We start from the raw sequence: 22,132 nt of genomic DNA on the forward strand, positions 1-22,132 counted from the left end.
TACCCATTATTTTGGATCCTCTCAAAATGTTATGGCTTCTAATTCAGGCTATAACTGACCCTTCCACCAGGTTTTATGAAAACTGATTTGTTTTGAGTAAATCTGAGAACTAACCAACCAGTCAAACCAGCATATGATGAAAAGAGTGCCACCATTAAAAAAATGTCCTGAAAAATGCACCAAGGACTTGAGCATTAAGTGCTTAAAAACTGACTGAATGGACTGAAAGATCATTTTCATAAAATAACAGGTAAATTCCAACATGAAAAATATTGCAAACATTTAATGCATAACATCTAGCATACATATTTATTTGGTAATAATCCATAATGACAGTAATATTGCATGCTGTTACACAGAAATTGCATTGTGTGGCCTCCAGCTTGTAACATCATAGTGCATGTACTATACATTAGTACATTATAATTATAATAATATTTGTATAATTATAATAATAATTTGTTGAACTTGGCATGAAGTAATACAGCTTTTGGTGAAGCAATTGGTTGGACACTTAAAGCCTCATCTCGTTTTTCTCAGTTCTGCCCTTTATTTTGGATCCTCTCAAAATGTTATGGCTTCTACTTCAGGCTGTAACTGACCCTTCCACCAAGTTTTGTGAAAAATGATTTGTTTTTTAGTAAATCTGCTGTTTATTACTGTGTATTGCTCCTTAAGATGAAATATTTACACCAAATTCCATCTTCCAAGAGATACTATGAGCTCTATCAGCCATTTCATAAATCCATAACTGTATGTGGCTTTTTGCCTCGGGCCACTGGAGGAGCATTCCAAAGATTCTGGAGAACACTGACCCCAACATACCATTGTCGCAAGATGAAAAGTACAATGGCAATTTCTGTCTATGAGTTCCATGTCAACAGTGCAGAGACAATAAAGGATTTCACCACTTTAAACTACAAATTAGCAACTGTCTGACTTAAATACAGTATATACAGAGTAGCCCTGTGTTGGCACTGCAGTGGCCAAGTGGTGAGAGCACTTGGTTTCAAAACAGAAGTTTCCTCATTCAAGACCATCCATGCTTATTCTCCATGTAATCTGGAGATGCATCAGGAAGGGCATCCAACATAAAACTTGTGCCAAATCAGCCTGTAGATTCCTATCCTAGCTGTGGTGATCCCAAATACCTTCTCTACTTGTAACAAACCATCAGTGTTAATATCTAACCCTTCACAATGCACTCCTGATGTATTTGAAAACACATATATAGTGATGTCATGGGTAAATATTTACCTAGGTAGCTGTTGGCAGGTACAGGTACTAGATCATCATTCAGTATTTTCTCATCTCCAACTTCATAAGGACCATCATCATACAGCCCCATGTCCAGCAAAGTGTTGTTCTTTTGCTCTACCCGTACAGTCCCTGCAGTGACAGACAGTGAGGGACCCGTCGGATGTTGAAGGATTTTAATGGGAAGTGATGATATTACATTACATATACTATTTACTCCCACTTAGAAATCATGGAGGAGTCTGAAATTTTCATCTTTGGTGCATGTCCACGGTGAGAGACATAATCTAAAAAAAAAAATCCGGAAATCACAATGTATGGTTTTTTTAATAATTTATTTGTATGTTACTGCTGCAAATAAGTATTTGAACACCTGTGAAAATCAGTGTTAATATTTGGTACAGTAGCCTTTGTTTGCAATTACAGAGGTCAAACATTTCCTGTAGTTTTTCACCAGGTTTGCACACACTGCAGCAGGGATTTTGGTTCACTCCTCCATACAGATCTTCTCCAAATCTTTCAGGTTTGGAGTTTCAGCTCCCTCCAAACATTTTCTAGTGAGTTCAGGTCTGGAGACTGGCCAGGTCACTCCAGGACCATGAAATGCTTCTTACGGAGCCCCTCCTTAGTTGCCCTGGCTGTGTGTTTGGGGTCATTGTCATGCTGGAAGACCCAGCCATGACCCATCTTCAATGCTCTTACTGAGGGAAGGAGGTTTTTTGCCAAAATTTCGCAATACATGACCCCATCCATCATCCCTTCAATACGGTGCAGTCGTCCTGTCCCCTTTGCAGAAGAGCACCCCCAGAGTATGATGTTTCCACCCCCATGTTTCACGGTTGGGATGGTTTTCTTGGGGTTGTTCTCATCCTCTAAACATGGTAAGTGGAGTTGATTCCAAAAAGCTCTATTCTGGTCTCATCTGACCACATGACCTTCTCCCATGCCTCCTCTGGATCATCCAGATGGTCACTGGTGAACTTCAAATGGGCCTGGACATGTGCTGGCTTGAGCAGGGGGACCTTGCTGCCCTGCAGGATTTTAAACCATGACAGCATCATGTGTTACTAATGTAATCTTTGTGACTGTGGTCCCAGCTCTCTTCAGGTCATTGACCAGGTCCTCCTGTGTAGTTCTGAGCTTTCTCAGAATCATCCTTACCCCACAAAGTGAGATCTTGTATAGAATTCCAGACCGAGGGAGACTGACAGTCATCTTGTGTTTCTTCCACTTTCTAATAAATAATCATAACAGTTGTTGTCTTCTACCAAGCTGCTTGCCTGTTGTCCTGTAGTCCATCCCAGCCTTGTGCAGGTCTACAGGTTTGTCCCTGGTGTCCTTAGACAGCTCTTTGGTCTTGGCTATGGTGGACAGGTTGGAGTGTGATTGATTGAGTGTGTGAACAGGTGTCTTTTATACAGGTAACAAGTTCAAACAGGTGCAATTAATACAGTGAAGAGTGCAGAATAAGAGGGCTTCTTAAAGAAAAATTAACAGGTCTGTGTGAGCCAGAATTCTTGCTGGTTGGTAGGTGTTCAAATACTTATTTGCAGCAGTAACATACAAATAAATTATTAAAAAATCATACATTGTGATTTCCGGATTTTTTTTTTTTTAGATTATGTCTCTCACAGTGGACATGTACCTAAGATGAAAATTTCAGACCCCTCCATGATTTCTAATGGGAGAACTTGCAAAATTGCAGGGTGTTCAAATACTTATTTTCCTCACTGTATATTATATATATATATATATATAAATATATATATATATATATATATACACGAGGGCTGTCAATAAAGTAACGGTCCTTTTTATTTTTTTCAAAAACTATATGGATTTCATTCATATGTTTTTACGTCAGACATGCTTGAACCCTCGTGCGCATGCGTGAGTTTTTCCACGCCTGTCGGTGACGTCATTCGCCTGTGAGCACTCCTTGTGGGAGGAGTTATGCAGCCCCTCGTCGGAATTCCTTTGTCTGAGAAGTTGCTGAGAGACTGGCGCGTTGTTTGATCAAAATTTTTTCTAAACCTGTGAGACACATCGAAGTGGACACGGTTCGAAAAATTAAGCTGGTTTTCAGTGAAAATTTTAACGGTTGATGAGAGATTTTGAGGTGATTCTGTCGCTTTAAGGACTTTTCACGGTGCGAGACGTCGCGCTGCGCTCTCAGCCGCCGTCGTCAGCCTGTTCAAGCTGAAAACCTCCACATTTCAGGCTCTATTGATCCAGGACGTCGTGAGAGAACAGAGAAGTTTCAGAAGAAGTCGGTTTCAGCATTTTATCCGGATATTCCACTGTTAAAGGAGATTTTTTTAATGAAAGACGTGCGGACGGATCCGCGCGTCGGGACGCAGCCGACGCGGTGCGGCGGCACAGGAAAAACACCTCCGTGTTGATAACCATTTGTAAAATCCAGGCGGCTTTTGATGGCTTTCAGTGGAGTGAGTATATGAGAAATTGTTTAACAGGCAGGACATGTTCCAACTTGTCCTTAAGGCTTTCAACAGAGGTGTTTTTCCTGTGGCGGAGCGTTGCGGCGGCTGCGGCCCTGACGCGCGGACCCGTCCGCACGTCTTTCATTAAAAAAATCTCCTTTAACAGTGGAATATCCGGATAAAATGCTGAAACCGACTTCTTCTGAAACTTCTCTGTTCTCTCACGACGTCCTGGATCAATAGAGCCTGAAATGTGGAGGTTTTCAGCTTGAAACAGGCTGACGACGGCGCCTGAGAGCGCTGCGCGACGTCTCGCACCGTGGAAAGTCCTTAAAGCGACAGTATCACCTCAAAATCTCTCATCAGCCGTTAAAATTTTCACTGAAAACCAGCTTAATTTTTCGAACCGTGTCCACTTCGATGTGTCTCACAGGTTTAGAAAAAATTTTGATCAAACAAAGCGCCAGTCTCTCAGCAACTTTTCAGACAAAGGAATTCCGACGAGGGGCTGGACGACTCCTCCCACAAGGAGTGCTCACAGGCGAATGACGTCACTGACAGGCGTGGAAAAACTCACGCATGCGCACGAGGGTTCAAGCATGTCTGACGTAAAAACATATGAATGAAATCATATAGTTTTTGAAAAAAAATAAAAAGGACCTATACTTTATTGACAGCCCTCGTATATATATATATATATATATATATATATATATATAAATAATCATACACACACACACACACACACACACACACACACACACACACACACACACACACACACACACACACACACACACACCTTTCCAGTTATAAGCCCCTGGTGCACCAAACATGACATAATGGTAGTCCTTGGTGAAGGTGGCAGCCACACCCTGCTGGCAAAACCCAAACCTCTCGTGGCCTCTGGCCCTGCCCTCACAGAACTTCCAGCTTCCCCCGTCTTCGTCAAATGACCTATCAATGGTCAGATCCTGACTCAAAACATAGCAGCGCCCTGTGATGTCATGGGATTCCTGCGGCGTGTCAACAAAAAAGCGCCTCTGGTAGCGATGAGCACATGTCTAAAACAACAAAACAAATAAATTCACACACTTCATGAAATGACATAAGAACAAGACCAGGAAAAACCTCCTCACAGATGATGGTGTGACCGAGTGACTTACCACAATTTTCCCGCCTGGTCCCTGGCTCTGAACGGTCACGCCCATCCACTGATTCTCCTTGTTCTCTACGCTTTTGTCCTCTTCAAAATTCACCACCAATGAAAATATTACAAAACACTGGCTTGAAATATACATGTCAAACAAAGTGTGTGCGAAGTTTCCTGAATTTCCAAACAATTCCTTAATGATAAACAAACTCTAATTTCAACTTAGCCATTACTGAGTTACATAATGCCACAAGACTTCTGTAGTTAAGTTGAAATAACTTAAAAAAAAATCCATGGAAATTGTTGCAATTTTTCTAGCTGAGATAGCGGTTCCCTTTTTTAGAGTGTTGCATTAAGGAAGACTCAACATGGAACACAGACGGGTTCATATCTTACCTTCATGATCAAACTCAATGCGCTCACACTGAGTGGATGGTGTGATTTCACACTTAAAGAGGCCGCCTGTGATGTTGGCTCTCTGGTTGCCCAACGCTCTGGCTCTGGGTGCACCAATCAACAAGCTAAAGGAGAATAAAATGAATACTGTACTTTCAAGATACAGTGTACTGTAAAGTTGATTTGTGATGCCGGCAGAATTCCAACAATTACTGATAGTACTGCAGGGTTTTGTCCACTGTCACCCTGATGTAGTTTGTCTATTTGCTAAACAGCAGCAGCTCGTTGCACTCAGTGCTGTATGTAAAAAAATAAAATAAAAAATAGAACAGCGATATTACACTAACTTCAAACTGTAAGATGCATTAAGAAAATTATGTCATGTATCTCCTGGCTTCAAATCGACAACAACAGAGGCTCATGTTTTCAGAAAAAGTGTTTCCACTTCCTGTTTCCTCAATGTGTGCAGTAAAATCTAGTTCAGGCCCATAACCTTTTGCACCAACTTTATTTATTTAAATTCTTTTTTTTGGGGGGGGGGGGGGGGGGGGGGGGGGGGGTACAATCCACAACAGCACAAGGTTTCATTTCAGGTAATCTGTCAAAAGTAGAAATGAAAGGCATCAGATATAAATGTACAACATACATGTGTATGTAATACTGTTTTTGACAATTGTATGACTTCACCATGTGACTTCAGTGTGACATCATTATGAAGTCATTCACACTAATCAATCACAATTATTTTGCTGATGAATATATGGTGTTAGACCATCCATCTAAGCTTCTTGGTTGTTGAGATATACAACAAAAAAAAGGTGTTTTTCTTCCATTTTTTTGAGTTATCTTGTCCACAGACACACCAGTGAAAACAATACCCTGCTTTGTCGCTTTGCCAACATGCAGGGTAACAATCTGGAATGTGATCAAATCTGGTCGACTGGACTCTGCTGAGTACATCAGGTCTCCATTTTTCTATGTGCACACTCGGTATGTTGCACAAACTTTAGGGCCCCTTCACACGTAGTACGAATAAGTACGAATCAGGGCGAAGCACAACGAAACAGCCCGAATGAGCAAACCACGAAAACACTGAGCCGACATCAGGAGGGACAGATGGTCGGGCAGGCATGAATGATCCCACTGTGACGGCTTTGTGCATGCTTGTGCGCATGCACGAACACAGTGTGAGCAGCTGGAATGCATTGCACCACATCGCGCAGCTGCTGTGGAGAAAAGAAATGAAAACCACACAGCATATAAAACACCACAATTCCCAATATTTAATCCCTCTTTTTGAACGGACAATACAACTATGTGCCTCTGTACGAGGCCTGTCAATAAAGTATAGGTCCTTTTTATTTTTTTCAAAAACTATATGGATTTCATTCATATGTTTTTACATCAGACATGCTTGAACCCTCGTGCGCATGCGTGAGTTTTTCCACGCCTGTCGGTGACGTCATTCGCCTGTGAGCACTCCTTGTGGGAGGAGTCGTCCAGCCCCTCGTCGGAATTCCTTTGTCTGAGAAGTTGCTGAGAGACTGGCGATTTGTTTGATCAAAATTTTTTCTAAACCTGTGAGACACATCGAAGTGGACACGGTTGGAAAAATTAAGATGGTTTTCGGTGAAAATTTTAACGGCTGATGAGAGATTTTGAGGTGATACTGTCGCTTTAAGGACTTCCCACGGTGCGAGACGTCGCGCAGCGCTCTCAGGCGCTGTCATCAGCCTGTTTCAAGCTGAAAACCTCCACATTTCAGGCTCTGTTGATCCAGGACGTCGTGATACAAATGGTTATCAACACGGAGGTGTTTTTCCTGTGCCGCCGCACCGCGCTGGCTGCGTCCCGATGCGCGGACCCATCCGCACGTCTTTCATTAAAAAAATCTCCTTTAACAGTGGAATATCCGGATAAAATGCTGAAACCGACTTCTTCTGAAACTTCTCTGTTCTCTCACGACGTCCTGGATCAATAGAGCCTGAAATGTGGAGGTTTTCAGCTTGAAACAGACTGATGACGGTACCTGGGACCGCTGCGCGACATCTCGCACCGTGGGAAGTCCTTAAAGCGACAGTATCACCTCAAAATCTCTCATCAGCCGTTAAAATTTTCACCGAAAACCAGCTTAATTTTTCGAACCGTGTCCACTTCGATGTGCCTCACAGATTTAGAAAAAATTTTGATCAAACAAAGCGCCAGTCTCTCAGCAACTTCTCAGACAAAGGAATTCCGACGAGGGACTGGACGACTCCTCCCACAAGGAGTGCTCACAGGCGAATGACGTCACCGACAGGCGTGGAAAAACTCACGCATGCGCACGAGGGTTCAAGCATGTCTGACGTAAAAACATATGAATGAAATCCATATAGTTTTTGAAAAAATAAAAAGGACCTATACTTTATTGACAGCCCTCGTATATGACCCATGGTCATAGACGTACAGTCATGAAATGACATGACTGAAGCAGTGCGCTCTTATTATGTTATATTATGTCCATCCAGGTATTGAAATAATCACTACAATAACTACATACACAATTACATTCCAAAATAATTAAATAAAATGATCACATATCACAGAAACAGAGAGTGGCACTTTAGTCTGTGTGTTGAAGGGACAGGGGACGTGGCCGTCAACAGCAGCAGCTGTTGATATCTCCAGTCCTGGACATCCTAGCTGGGGAACATGTACCATGTTTTGAAGGACATGACCTTACAATTGTCCGTCATGATGCACGTCTCTGTGCTTGCTGTACTTACATGGAAATACATAAAAACATATATCGCTTTTGCCACAGGCTGGAGCAAGTGCGCACATTGACAGGCTGTGCCGGGTGAAACGGACTGTCAGATCATGTGAACACACAGCAGGCGATCTGAATGTCACATCACCCATGTGAGCTATGATCCACATGACACGGTGTCAGTCCTACGGCTTGCCGCTCAAAGGACACACGTGTCAGGCCGGGCCCGCATGCTTGTCCTGTCAGACAGACGTGACATTCATTCAATGTGCATGCTTGCTCCAGCCCGAGTCAAAAGCGCTATATGTTTTTATGTATTTCCACATGAGGACAGCAAGCACACACATGCATGTCACGGTGGACAGTTGTAAGGTCATGTCCTTCAAAACACAGTACGTGTGCTACAGCTGTGACATCCAGGACCGGACATCTCAACAGCTCCTGCTGTTGGCAGGGGGAGCAGAGGGGGTGCAACACACGCACACCACATGTGTTGAGGGGGGAGCTGACACTCTGGCACGCCACGTGTGTTGCATGGCAGCACCACATTCATGGGGGCACTTACACAAATTTCACAGCCAGCTCGAAAGTGGTTGCCTGCTCACTATTTTCGTGCTGACTGCACAAATGGCCCCACATTTCCTAAGCATTCCGCGAGTGGTATTTGATGTTCATGTGTGGTACCTGGAATTTGGCCGACACCTGCCGAGAGAGGGATTGAACGGGCACTCAAAGGGCATTCTCTGTCTTTTGACCGCTGGTGTGCACAAATGGTTGTGGCAACAGGTGTACGAGGCGTTAGAGGCGGTTCCGATTTTTCACGAATGGCATGCAATTCCTCCTTCGTGCGCTAGTCTGCTTCCATCGTGCCCTTAGACATGGTCAAATGATGATGTAGCATGTTTTAACTTCATCCATGTGTCATTCTGTGCACAAACTTGTTACCTGAATTCTCTGACTGACCACATGATCGTCATGCAAAATGGAACAGTCGCTACAGAGTGTGCACATGTGATTTCACACCCTCAAAAGTAAAAAACAAACAAACAAACAAAAAACGTGGTTACAGTGCTGCTTTTTGACTGAATGCTGTTATGACAGAAATTTGTCAAACCAGAAAGTACAACACATTGCACCACTAATATCTTCAAACAGTGTCACCACGACTATGTTCCATAGAAGAGTAATATACTAAAAGAATATACTACAAGAACTGCATCACACAGTGCTATGGGTGGATACTTATCACAAAACACATAATTACAAACTGCAATAAACTCCAATAACTGATGTTATCTATTTCCTATTTGTATATTTTCTAAATCATTTATGATTCTTTTGCACTTCCATGAAGTGGTTGACAATAAAAACAAACAAACAAACAAAAAAGAATTCGATACGGGCTCCACAATACGATTATCATGATATGGATATATCTTCCACCTCTTCTTAGCGTACTTAAAGACTGTGAGAGATTCTTTACATCTGAATTCATGCTTGATTGACTGTGACTTTCAATAATTAACAGTTATTGTGTTTAATAATGTATTTAATGCCAGATGGTACCTAAAGCAAAATCACAAGTTAAAATCTCCCACCACTGATACTGTATTATAACCAAAATGTAAAAAAATCTGCTACCTCAAAAAAAAAAAAAAAAAAAAAAAGAAAAAAGAAGATAACACACACATAGAGTTGCTATCTGTATATGCAACAGCAAAAACATGCCCGTGACTGGAAAACCAACTTCACAGGAAGTTTGATTCACCCTATTAAAGGTTGGCTGCGGTCTTTTGGGCTTTCCAAACAGACGTTCTATGCTGGAGAAACAAAACAGAAAGCTTCGCTGCGGGACAGTAGGCCACTGTCCTAACATTCTGCATGGGGCAAAAAGAGCACCGAAGCAGACAATCTAATTTGGAGCGTGCTCAATAATGCATCTGTTCTGCACATTAGCTCATAAACCACCTCTTCTCCACAAGACCCACTTTGTTGCAAAGCTTCATCTAACAGAAAGGAAAATGTGTATGTGAGGGGCGCTGAGTCTTGGAGCCCTCAGAAAATGGCTTATTAACATTTGTTTTTGTGAAAATATTTGATATCAGACAACCTCACTTCTTTACCTCAGAAAGAAAGAAAGAAAATGCATAGTGTAACTTCATCTTTGGTATTTATCAATCATCAATATTGTACATATAGCTGCGTGATATGACTCCAAATCAATACCGCGATTATTTTAGACTTTTACTGCACTAACAACCGGTAGACAGCATATAGGGGAGCGGTCAATGATTCTTCTTCTTTTTTTTTCTTCAGACGTCCAGCAGCGCTGCAAAATGCAAAAGACAGAGCAGGTACAAGGGATACAACTTTTAACATTTTTTTTCCTCAAAAACAATTTCCTGTATCATATTTAGATTAGTTTTTATGCATAAATAGCTAAAGTGAACTCACTTTTGAGCTATCTTCACCCATGAACCCATGTTTGTACTCTTATGCAAAACGTGTTTGAGTATGGGTAAGGTTGCTTTCAATAAATTCTTAGAATTTGTAAGACTTCACTGGTGATTAGATTGTATTGCTGAGTCATCATGCTCCCCCCCCCCCCCCCCCCCTTTTTTTTTTTTTTTTTTTTTTTTTTTTGTTTATTCAACCAGGGTTCTAGTTTTTGGAAATCCACCCAAATGCAACAGAGTATAAAAATTTCAAAGTTAGTCATGGATACTTTTTTGATCAAATACAAAAAAAGCATTGCTTTTCACTGTTTTCTTGCAAAAGATCATTGGAATATATGATACAGGCCTATGGGGTAGCAAAAAAGTTGTATCACTAGTAGTAGGTACATCCCTTTTGGGCTACTCTATCAACAAGCTGGCCTCCATGAAAACATATTAATGTATTATTACAGGTAATTATACACTAATAAACAGGCAGTTATAAATGCTATAATCCATCTATGGTAATAAACCAGTAAATACTACACACTGTAGCTTTAATGAGCAAGTATTCATTTTAAAGGCTTTTTTTCTTGTGTGTACTGCCCTTATAGTGCTCTGACTATTAAAACAGATATTTTTTCTAACCAAAAATGATACATCAAGAGCATGGCTTATTGCCAAAGAGGATGAGGGATAGAGCTAAAAGTAGAACATCCAAAAATGAATCAGATTAATCCTCGTGAGATTAAGTCGCTTAGAGATTCTGTCAATTCTGATACATTTACAATTAACTGCTCAGCCATAATTGCCAATCAACTTCATGAAATAGCCTAATCAAATGATTCATCAGGGTCTTCTGCATTCTTTCTTAAGGTGTCACACTAATCAAGCAACTGTGATGTTCCAAATGAGACACATAGTATTCCCAGGAATCTGCCTGAAGAAACAGGAAACTGGTCACAATGGGAAGTGCTCAGCAATCTCTGAGCGCTCTACTTTTTATTTTGAAAGCCTAAACATGCACGGTTATAAAAATGACTTGTGATGTATTTGTCTTCTGCTGTAAATGTGCTGCTACCAACATAAATCTGATATGAAAATTCTGAACACAATATTATCATACCAAAGAGGTGTGTGAGCCAAAACAAAAAGACCAAAATTACAACCAAGTTGTGAAAAGCAATATTTTCCACTAAGATTTGGGAAAAGACTACAATTGTCTGACCAAGTTGCACACTGTTTCTGCCACGGTAGGAAATGTGTGGAAGGATGGAGAGGAAATCCTCTCCACCCTATTCCTCTCTCCTTCTGTAATCCACATATTGATCTGAAGTTGTGGCTCCCCTGAAAAGATCAGACAAGACTGTGGTCCAAACTTCAAACTTTGTCCTCAGTCAACAGCATGTCAAATACAAATTGGAACCAAGATTCTTTACACCCACACAAAACATGAAATATCTTGGGTTCATACTGTTTGCAATGAAATACGAGTCAACGTAAATGTAAGAATCACAACGGGGGAGTTAATTTGCGTTTTCCGTATCATCCCAACTTTTTTTCTGATTTGGGGCAAAAAAGTCTAACAATGTAACATTACAGTTTCCTAGCAGTCTCAGCCTAACATGAATTAGAAGATAACCCTAACAGTTTAGAGATAATCCAACAATTGGATATTGAATGCTATAATGAGAATTTTGCAACAACACAAGACCATAAACAAAAGCCACAGGAATTCCTGCAGAGATTAACACACACATTTGTAGTTTATGGAAAAACCTCAGAATGTTCCCTTTAAAATGTAGTGAGTAAACAGACAGATAGATCGAGTCAGGTCCTTTAGTATTTGGACAATAACACCATTTTTGCAATTTCCTCTCAGTAATCACCACCAATGGAGTTGAATTTAAACAATCATGATGTACTTGTGGAGCAGATTTTCAGCTTCAATGCAAGGTGTTTAAGAAAAATATCACATTAGCTAATTACAGATTACTGCCCTTTTTAATAAACAGCCCCTTCTGGCAAACTAGCTGAAATTTCATGTCTTCTTTTTTAGAAAATTCTTGTCTGTGCTGCTCCACCATGACACTGTATAAGCAAGTCTCACATGTGGTCAATTGTGGTGCAGAGTATTATTGAGTCGCGGCTCACTCAACATGACTTAAACTCGTACTGGTTTTGAACATGTTCAAAATTTTTGGAAGCTCAGTGGGACTCCTGGCTGCCTCAGCATAGTTCGTATTCTGCTCAAGGTAGCTCAAGGTAGGCTCACCTCAGCGTCAACTTTTTTTTTTGAGTCAAGCAAGGAAACCATTACCCCGTTACCCTGCTCTGTCCAAAGTCGAGGATGAGTTTGCCTGGAGTTGCTCCAAGTTGTGCCAAGCTTTGCTCAAGGTTGTCTTGAATGTGCTGTGGCTTTGGGCTGAGGTGTGTGGGAATTTGAATGAGTTCTGGGGGGGGGGTATCATTTCCCTGACTTGTTCCAAGTGATGTGCCTGCTCAGGAAGACTTGGTGCCAAACGCTGCCAGATGAGAAGTGCTTGGGGAAATCAACTAGGGTGTACTGAGTTTTTAACTCGGTCAGTTAGTGGGTGAAACAGCACCAAAGTCAGCCTGGTGTGAGAGTTGTTTTATTTTATTTTTGCCTAAAAGCAGTTACATTCAACAACCCCAATTCCAATGAAGTTGGGACGTTGTGTAAAAAGTAAATAAAAACAGAATACAATGTTTTGCAAATCCTCTTCAACCTATGTTCAATTGAATGCACCACAAAGACAAGATATTTAATGTTCAAACTGATAAACCTTATTGTATTTGTGCAAATATTTGCTCATTTTGAAATGGACACCTGCAACATGTTTCAAAAAAGCTGGGACAGGGGTGACAAAAGACTGGGAAAGTTGATGAATGCTCAAAGAACACCTGTTTGGAACATTCCACAGGTGAACAGGGTAATTGGAAACAGGTGAGTTTCATGACAGGGTATAAAAAGACCATCCCCAAAAGGCTCAGCCTTCACAAGCAAAGATGGGGCGAGGATCACCACTTTGTTAACAACTGTGTGAAAAAAAATCATCCAACAGTTTAAGAACAATGTTTTCAAGGTTCAATTGCAAGAAATTTAGGGATTCCATCATCTACAGTCCATAATATGATCAGAAGATTCAGAGAATCTGAAGAACTTTCTACACATAAGCAACAAGGCCAAAAACCAACACTGAATGCCCGTGACCTTCGATCCCTCAGGCGGCACTGCATTAAAAACTGAAATCATTGTGTAAAGGATCTTACCGCATGGACTCAGGAACACTTCAGAAAACCATTGTCAGTTAACACAGTTCCTCGCTACATCTACAAGTGCAAGTTAAAACTCTACCATGCAAAGTGAAAGCCATACAACAACAACATCCAGAAACACCGCCGCCTTCTCTGGGCCAAGCTCATTTGAAATGGACAGACACAAAGTGGAAAAGTGTGCTGTGGCCTGATGAGTCCACATTTCAACTTGTTTTTGGAAATCATGGACGTCGTGTCCTCAGGACAAAAGAGGAAAAAGACCATCCAGATTGTTACCAGCGCAAAGTTCAAAAGCCAGCATCTGTGATGGTATGGGGTTGTGTTAGTGCCCATGACATGGGCAACTTACACACCTGTGATGGCACCATCAATGCTGAAAGGTACATCCAGGTTTTGGAGTAACACATGCTGCCATCCAAGCAACGTCTTTTTAAGGGACGTTCCTGCTTATTTCAGCAAGACAATGCCAAGTCACATTCTGCACATGTTACAACAGCGTGGCTTCATAATAAAAGAGTGCAGGTACTAGAATGGCCTGCCTGCAGTCCAGACTTGTCGCCCATTGAAAATGTGTGGCGTATTATGAAGCACAAAATACGACAACAGAGACCTCGGACTGTTGAACAACTGAAGTCGTACATCAAGCAAGAATGGGATAGAATTCCACCTACAAAGCTTCAACAGTTAGTGTCCTCAGTACCCAAATGCTTATTGAGTGTTGTTAGAAGGAAAGGTGATGTATCACAGTGGTAAACATACCACTGTCCCAGCTTTTTTGAAATGTGTTGCAGGCATCCATTTCAAAATGAGCAAATATTTGCACAAACACAATAAAGTTTAACAGTTTAAACATTAAATAACTTGTCTTTGTGGTGTATTCAGTTGAATATAGGTTGAAGAGGATTTACAAATCATTGTATTCTGTTTTTATTTACATTTTACACAAAGTCCCAACTTCACTGGAATTGGGGTTGTCAAACATTTGTATTTTGCGGTGTTTCATGAATGCAACCAAAGCAGACACTTCTTCCTTCTCTCTCTGTCTCTCTCAATATGTCTGGTTTTGAAGATACATGTACAGAAGCTTGAAGTTTTGGCCACTGCTGCTTATTTTCAAAGTAAAACACTGAACGTGAGATTATTAATGATGATTAGTATTGTATCCATTTATCACATAAGAAGACTGCAGCCAGTTTGAAGTGTCATGCAGAATGGTCAATTAAGATGCAATAATGCATGTAACTAATATTTCTTGGAATTAAAAACAAAGACAAAATACAGAACACAGGCTTGTTCGAGAAGCAAATGAAAACCTTTTCCATATGTACTCAGACTTCACAATAGGTGACTTCACACCGGTTGGTAAGGTTAGACCTTACTGGTGTGAAGCGCCTTGAGACAGCTTTGTTGTGATTTGGCGCTATATAAATGAAAATTGAATTAAATTGAATTCCCAGTACCACAGAACATATTTTTGTCTCAATGATCGCTCATATTGCAACAGTTCTGATTCATGTCCAACTGGTCACATGAAGGAAAACACAACCGCAATAAGCTTCTAACACAGGATTGCCATAAACCTGTAAGCTACTGACAACACCACGGTTGTAAAATTAGCAAGTTACTAAAGGGCAATATTGACATTTCCATGCAACACCTCGGGCCTAGTGAAACACAATATGCTCTTCCTCTCTGAAAAGGACAGACATTGAGCAATTACCGGTAATCTTATTTTCCCCCATCAGAGAAAATCCAAAGTTATTTCAAACAGCTAACTTACATGAAACTAAATCCATAAATGCCAAAGTGTGTTCTTCTATACACTCTCAGGATGTATCTACTACAGCACACTCAAGTTCAACACAGGCAGCAAATACTCTGACCCGAGGGAAAAAGCAGCTAAAGGTCATACGGTTTCCCAGGATTGTCATGTGGTGAAAACCAAGCAGAAAAGTTGACAACTTGCTGCAGAGCCGGTGTGAAACCGCGGCCCATCATGCAGCCTGTCTTTCAGTGCAGTGTAAATACGAATGCACAGCGAGCGGCGTGGGGTTACAACAGTGACTTCACTGGGCTTTGTTAGCAGATGTGCTGCTCTGCAACCACAGCTGTGCACGTCAAAACCACAATGGCAGCTGCAAGGCCGTTCTGTTAGGTTTCTGGTTAGCAGGAAGCATTAACATTCAGATCAGCTGCAAGTTTAAATTAAGTTTGCATAAAGTAAAAAAAAAAAAAAAAAATATATATATATATATATATAGACTTTTTAAATTATGTTTGCAATTGATTTACTCTATTTCCACGTGGGATCAATCCAGCCAAACCTCAGTGTGTTGTTTGAGTGGAATGTCTCAGCTAATGATTTGCTGATGCATTGAATCTATCGGGTTACACGTGCACAGATGGCCTTGCATGTTCAGCCAAATGGGAGAATATTATATCCATGTAATTAACCCAAAAGATTATTCATGGAAGAGGCATCCAGTTGCAGCATTCTGATACGACACATTATCCTGCCTCTTCCACTCAAACGGAACCTACAAGATGTGAGACAGAAACAGTCAATAAACCGCTGAGATAAACTGATATTACCATGTTATTGTGACTTGTTAATGAAGTTTGTGGCAGTTTGAAAGGACAAACTACTCGTAAAAATGTAAAAGCCAGTAGCCTATCTCATATCTGTACATGATGCAATACAATCGAGTCCGTGACAGTTTGCGATGTTTGCACTTATCTAAATCTAAGGCACTTGTTCAGAGACCACACTGAACCTTTTAGGAATTCTCATCAGACCAAATCAGATGATTAATTTAGCCCTGTGAGTAGAGGTGGGGCGGATCGATCCCTAATATCGATAATATCGATACCAATGCTGGTATGTGATTGAACGAATCCTCGTGTAAAAGATCGATACTCAAGCTTTTTTCTCTCCTGCACGCACTGACTGCTGCTCACGGGCAGATTCATCAAAGTCTACTCTCTGTCGTAAAAGCAGCGCTGCGCTGTGTCATACAACACGAGCAGCGCACCCTTGTATTTGGTTTGTCAGGCTCTCTACCTCAGGAGATTTTGTTTTAAAGTTGTGTTGAGTGATATTTTTAAAAAAAAATGGTGATTGTGATAATAAAGTATTTTGTTGTCACGTACATGTTTGGCGAAATTCTATCCTAGGGTCTTTGGATCCTTTGCTCTATGAAGCTTAAATATGAAAAGTATTGGTATCGGTATTGGTAATGGTATCGATATCGGCGATACTGGGGCCTGTATTTACTTTGTATCGGATCAATACCAAAATTCCCGGTATCACCCACCTCTACCTGTGAGTGTATACTTGCATTTTTACCTTGTGCACCGGCGGTAACACATGGTATTGTAATAATCCATCCTTTGTGTGTCTGTCTGTGTCCAAAATAACTCAGAAATTCACCAAATTTGGGAGAATACTCCTTCATTAAGTGTCCTCCAGTTATCAGGTCAAATGTCAACATCATGATAAATACAGTCTAAATAAAATACATGTTTCCAGATATTTCCAAAACCAACAAGGTTAGTGTGACGATGTAACGCTTATATCATCAGTAAATCATTCTCTTTCAAATGAGTAACGTTCTGAAACATACATTGTTCAGGATATCACCACAACCAAAAGGGCCAAGAAGATGATCCAAAGCTGATCTCAATCAGCTGAATTATTTGTCATTAAGGGGTATAAATGAGGCTCATGATGATATTACTTAAAACCTCATGAAGTTATAGAAAAAAACATGCATAACCCCCTGCAATACCTGTCATTATTTGTTGCACTATCCACTTTTTGCACAGCGTTGCATCCAACTTGCATGGAACCAACGTAGATGTCACCATGCTGAATGAATCAGGACCGGCCTTTCAGCCACGTGTTTAATACAGGCTGCTGAAGCCACTCTTTCACATGCACATCTCTCCATCAACACTTGCTCTACAATCAGCCTGACATCCAATTACAATATGCAGCACTGCTAGGAAGGACTGACCAATCAGAGGCATGATCACAGCACAGAGGATTTGTGATATGAGTGAATTTGTCTGAATAACAAAAGAGGACAAATCCATGCAACATTTTTTTTTTTTCCCACCCCAGCCCAGTCAACACGTGGTGTTTAGGTACATTCTCCGCCCAACTGAGCTTTAACATGCTCGGCTGATTATCTCAGGGTCACATGCTGATCTAGAACTGAGATCATGGCTCCCGGTCCTTCCGTATGATAAGAATGTGCAGTGTAAGAGGTGCAGAGTCTTTTTTATCTTCCAGTTAAAATGTTCATCGGTGCAGGTGCATGATGTTGTTTTGTGAACTGCGCCTACATTTACTGTTGTATATTACAAGCACTTATTTCCACCATGATTCTGTTTGGTATTTGTTTCAGAGCGAGAGTGCACTTCTCAAAGGTCAGGAGTTCAAGTGTTGCTCTCTTCTGAATTTATCTGGAGTTAAAAAAAAAAAAATTCTCAGGCTACCGCCACATTCCAAGCGTGTTTGCCCAACAAATATGCTGCTTTTTGTGACTTTTCTCATTCATTCATAAAATGTGACAAGTGTGAAACAGTCTCACTTTAAGATGCTGGATTCTGTGAAACCTATTTCCACTGAAAAGCATCATGCAACACAATCTGTAGATGTAGACAGTTTCCAAATTCGGTGTTAGTGACGCCCAGATTTAGTGCATCATGCACAAGAGTCTAATAGCAGCCAAAACAACAATTTGATAAAATTCCAGACCAAGGCCGATCCATCTTATCTGTGAAGCACTGCTGGAAATGTTCTCATCAGTGTTTGTCATTCTCACTCTTGGTTTCTTAACATGTTGCTGCACAATCTCTCCCTGAGCTTCTCTGCAGTCTCAGGCTGTGACACCCCCCCCCCAACAAACAGTTTGTGAAGTGGGATGGTCACAGTCTGACACTAAAACCATTTGGTGTGATCTCAGTGTGTGGGTGTGTTTCAGAGGCACCAGCAATTTAACGCAGCGTTCACTGAGCAATACACCTGCTCGACCTAATCTTTAAGAATTACAATTTAAGAAATGGCTTGACTTTACTAATTTTTATAGTAGATTTACTTGCTTGGATGTATTCTAGAATGGCGTGCAATTAATTCTGAAGTACATTCAAGGAGAAAGGGAATTATGGGAAATAGGATGTTTAAAAAAAAAAGGAATATTTAAGAAAATGTGTCAAAAACAAAATGTTGCGCTTGCTCATCAATAGTCAGTGTTCCATTTAGAGACAGTCAGAAAAAGGGGTGGAGTTAGGACACATTTATTTTTGGTTTTATAGTTAAGAAATAAGATCTGCTAATGAAATCTGGGTTCCCAAAACTGGTCAAAAATGTGTGGTTTGGAATACAAATCTTTACATTTCGAAGCTGAACTGAAAAATATTACAAAGGGGTGGGGTCGGGTGGTGGGGGGCAGAGGAAGCAAATTCTGGATGTGATTCATACTGACCAATAAAACCATCTGTTGGCTGATAACATAACTGAAATGGAAAATGGACGGCATTTATATAGCACTTTTCCATCTATATCAGATGCTCAAAGCGCTTTACAATGATGCCTCACATTCGCCCATTCACACACCGATGTCAGGGTGCTGCCATGCAAGGCGCTCACTACACATCAGGAGCAATTTGGGGAATAAAGACCTTGCTCAAGGGTCCGTATAGTGATTGTCTGGCAAGACTGGGGTTTGAACTAAGGATCCTCTGGTTTGAAGCCCACTGCATAACCACGAGACCATCATCTCTTAATTCAATGTCTTAATTCAACAAATAAAGTTACTTTTTTTTATTTGCAGGTATTATAACTGTGCACTGGAAGCCGTGCTCTTTTAGTTCATTTTCCATCGTAAAATGATATCTTTTCCACCATTCAATATTGTTTAGTCCTCAACTCCTACTGCTTTCTTTAGGAAGAAAGTGAACTCCTCAACAAGGGTGCACTTTGGTCTCTCACAAGCCTGGGATTAAGATGTTTAATTGTTCAACACACACACACACACACACACACACACATATATATATGTATATATATATATATATATGGAAAATGATAAAAACAAATAGTTGAGAATACTTCAAATTTGCAGGCAACAGTCTGCACTAAGACTTTTATGTTGTTCAGATGATGAAATATATGTTATAGTATATAGTTCATCATCGGCACAATATAAAAGTCTTAGTGCAGACTGTTGCCTGCAAATTTGAAGTATTCTCAACTATTTTTTTACAGTGTATTTTTCCAATGATCAAGTGATGTCTTTCAAATGCCTTGTCCAAAACTAAAATATTAACAATATAAAACCGAGAAAAGCTGAAACCAGAAAATGTTTGGAATTTTTTCAATGACAAACTCTTAACTGATGAGTAAAACAGCTCATTTTGTTTGTTTGTTTGTTTTTTCAATTTTTATTGTAAATACAATTATGTCTGCAACATTAAAAGATTATTTCAGTTCTGCAAATGTCATGAACATTAACATCCAGAAGTAACATCACAAATATAACGCCGAACTAATGATAATAATAAAATGTTAAGAATATAAAAAAGTTCACTTATCAGAGTGTTTGACCTGAAGGATTATAGATCTGCACGGTCATTAAAGCCACTTGTTCTTTGTCTGATTCGTTTCCCTGAGTTGGAACAATGAGGTTTGTGAAGAAGGAGAGAAAAACACTTGCTGGAGTGTTGAGTTGCGAACGCATGACTTACATCCTGTGATCGGGCTGGAGCTGCCGATGCAGAGCCACAGAGAAGCCGAACAGGCTGCCGGGCTCCCCGTCCTTCCTCAGGACCTGCTCGGGGTCCAGGTTGAAGGCGAACACCAGAGCCGGCTCCAGGATGTAAAACAGCGCCACAGAAACGGCGCACTGTGCTCTTTGCGCCCGCATGACGGCTCGGTCCCGGTGTGCGGCGCAAAGCCCGACGATCCGCGCGCCGATCTGGGTTCCGCTGCTGCTCCACGGCGCCCCCTCCGGCCATCAGGACGAACATCACCTTTTATCAGCGAGCAGCTCCTGCGTGACAGAAAGGAAGGAATCACCACTCTGTGTAACAAATCAAAGATATGGCAAAAAAAACAAAAAACAAAACAAAACTGTTTTTCAACAGTAGTTGAACATTCTGGCTTTATTTTCCAGATCAAGTATTGTAGTTTGTATTTCCCATATGGTTCCATCTTTTCCTGTGTATGGCCTGTAAATCCTGTCCTGATCAGGAAGTCCATTGTTTCCTACAGACAGACTGATCACCTTGTAGGCCCACTGGGGGGGGGCAGATCTTGGCATCAGTTTCTCGCTCCTTCACAAACTCTGACTCAACCACCAGCCGGTCCTTGCCTGACTTCCACCTCCACCTCCTCCCCTTGCAGGAAGATCCTCATCACCTCACTTTGGCCATTAAATATCTGCGTCGAGGTTTCTGTAGCAGTACAGTGAGGAAAATAAGTATTTGAACACCCTGTGATTTTGCAAGTTCTCCCACTTAGAAATCATGGAGGAGTCTGAAATTTTCATCTTAGGTGGACGTCCACTGTGAGAGACATAATCTAAAAAAAAAAAAAAAAAATCCAGAAATGACAATGTATGATTTTTTTTTAATAATTTATTTGTATATTACTGCTGCAAATAAGTATTTGAACACCTGTGAAAATCAATGTTAATATTTGGTACAGTAGCCTTTGTTTGCAGTTACAGAGGTCAAACGTTTCCTGTAGTTTCTCACCAGGTTTTCACACACTGCAGCAGGGATTTTAGTCCACTCCTCCATACAGATCTTCTCTAGATCTTTCAGGTTTGGAGTGCAGGGTTTTGAGCAGGGGGACCTTGCTGCCCTGCAGGATTTTAAACCATGACAGCATCATGTGTTACTAATGTAATCTTTGTGACTGTGGTCCCAGCTCTCTTCAGGTCATTGACCAGGTCCTCCTGTGTAGTTCTGAGCTTTCTCAGAATCATCCTTACCCCACAAAGTGAGATCTTGCATGGAATCCCAGACCGAGGGAGATTGACAGTCATCTTGTGTTTCTTCCACTTTCTAATAAATAATCATAACAGTTGTTGTCTTCTACCAAGCTGCTTGCCTGTTGTCCTGTAGTCCATCCCAGCCTTGTGCAGGTCTACAGTTTTGTCCCTGGTGTCCTTAGACAGCTCTTTGGTCTTGGCTATGGTGGACAGGTTGGAGTGTGATTGATTGAGTGTGTGAACAGGTGTCTTTTATACAGGTAACAAGTTCAAACAGGTGCAATTAATACAGGTAAAGAGTGCAGAATAAGAGGGCTTCTTAAAGAAAAATTAACAGGTCTGTGTGAGCCAGAATTCTTGCTGGTTGGCAGGTGTTCAAATACTTATTTGCAGCAGTAACA

General features: G+C 40.9%; 1 protein-coding gene across 4 annotated transcripts in view; it reads right to left on the reverse strand.

Annotated features, from left to right (window-relative positions):
• itga6a (integrin, alpha 6a) overlaps positions 1–20,741 on the reverse strand; it is a 40,093-nt gene extending 19,352 nt beyond the window's left edge. Inside the window, exons 1-5 of one of the 4 annotated variants that reach the window (XM_034185942.1) lie at positions 20,482–20,739; positions 5,248–5,372; positions 4,865–4,944; positions 4,501–4,762; positions 1,258–1,389 (exon numbers count right to left, since the gene is read on the reverse strand). In XM_034185942.1, coding sequence (XP_034041833.1) covers positions 1,258–1,389; positions 4,501–4,762; positions 4,865–4,944; positions 5,248–5,372; positions 20,482–20,660 — 778 coding nt within the window. In that variant the 5' untranslated portion in view covers positions 20,661–20,739. Of the gene's footprint in view, positions 1–1,257; positions 1,390–4,500; positions 4,763–4,864; positions 4,945–5,247; positions 5,373–20,481 lie in introns of all 4 variants that reach the window. The other 3 variants (XM_034185941.1, XM_034185943.1, XM_034185944.1) reach the window with 3 other exon arrangements.
• Between the last annotated feature and the right edge of the window lie 1,391 nt (positions 20,742–22,132).

The sequence above is a fragment of the Thalassophryne amazonica genome, chromosome 14, assembly GCF_902500255.1.
Source record: "Thalassophryne amazonica chromosome 14, fThaAma1.1, whole genome shotgun sequence".
NCBI lineage: Eukaryota > Metazoa > Chordata > Actinopteri > Batrachoidiformes > Batrachoididae > Thalassophryne > Thalassophryne amazonica.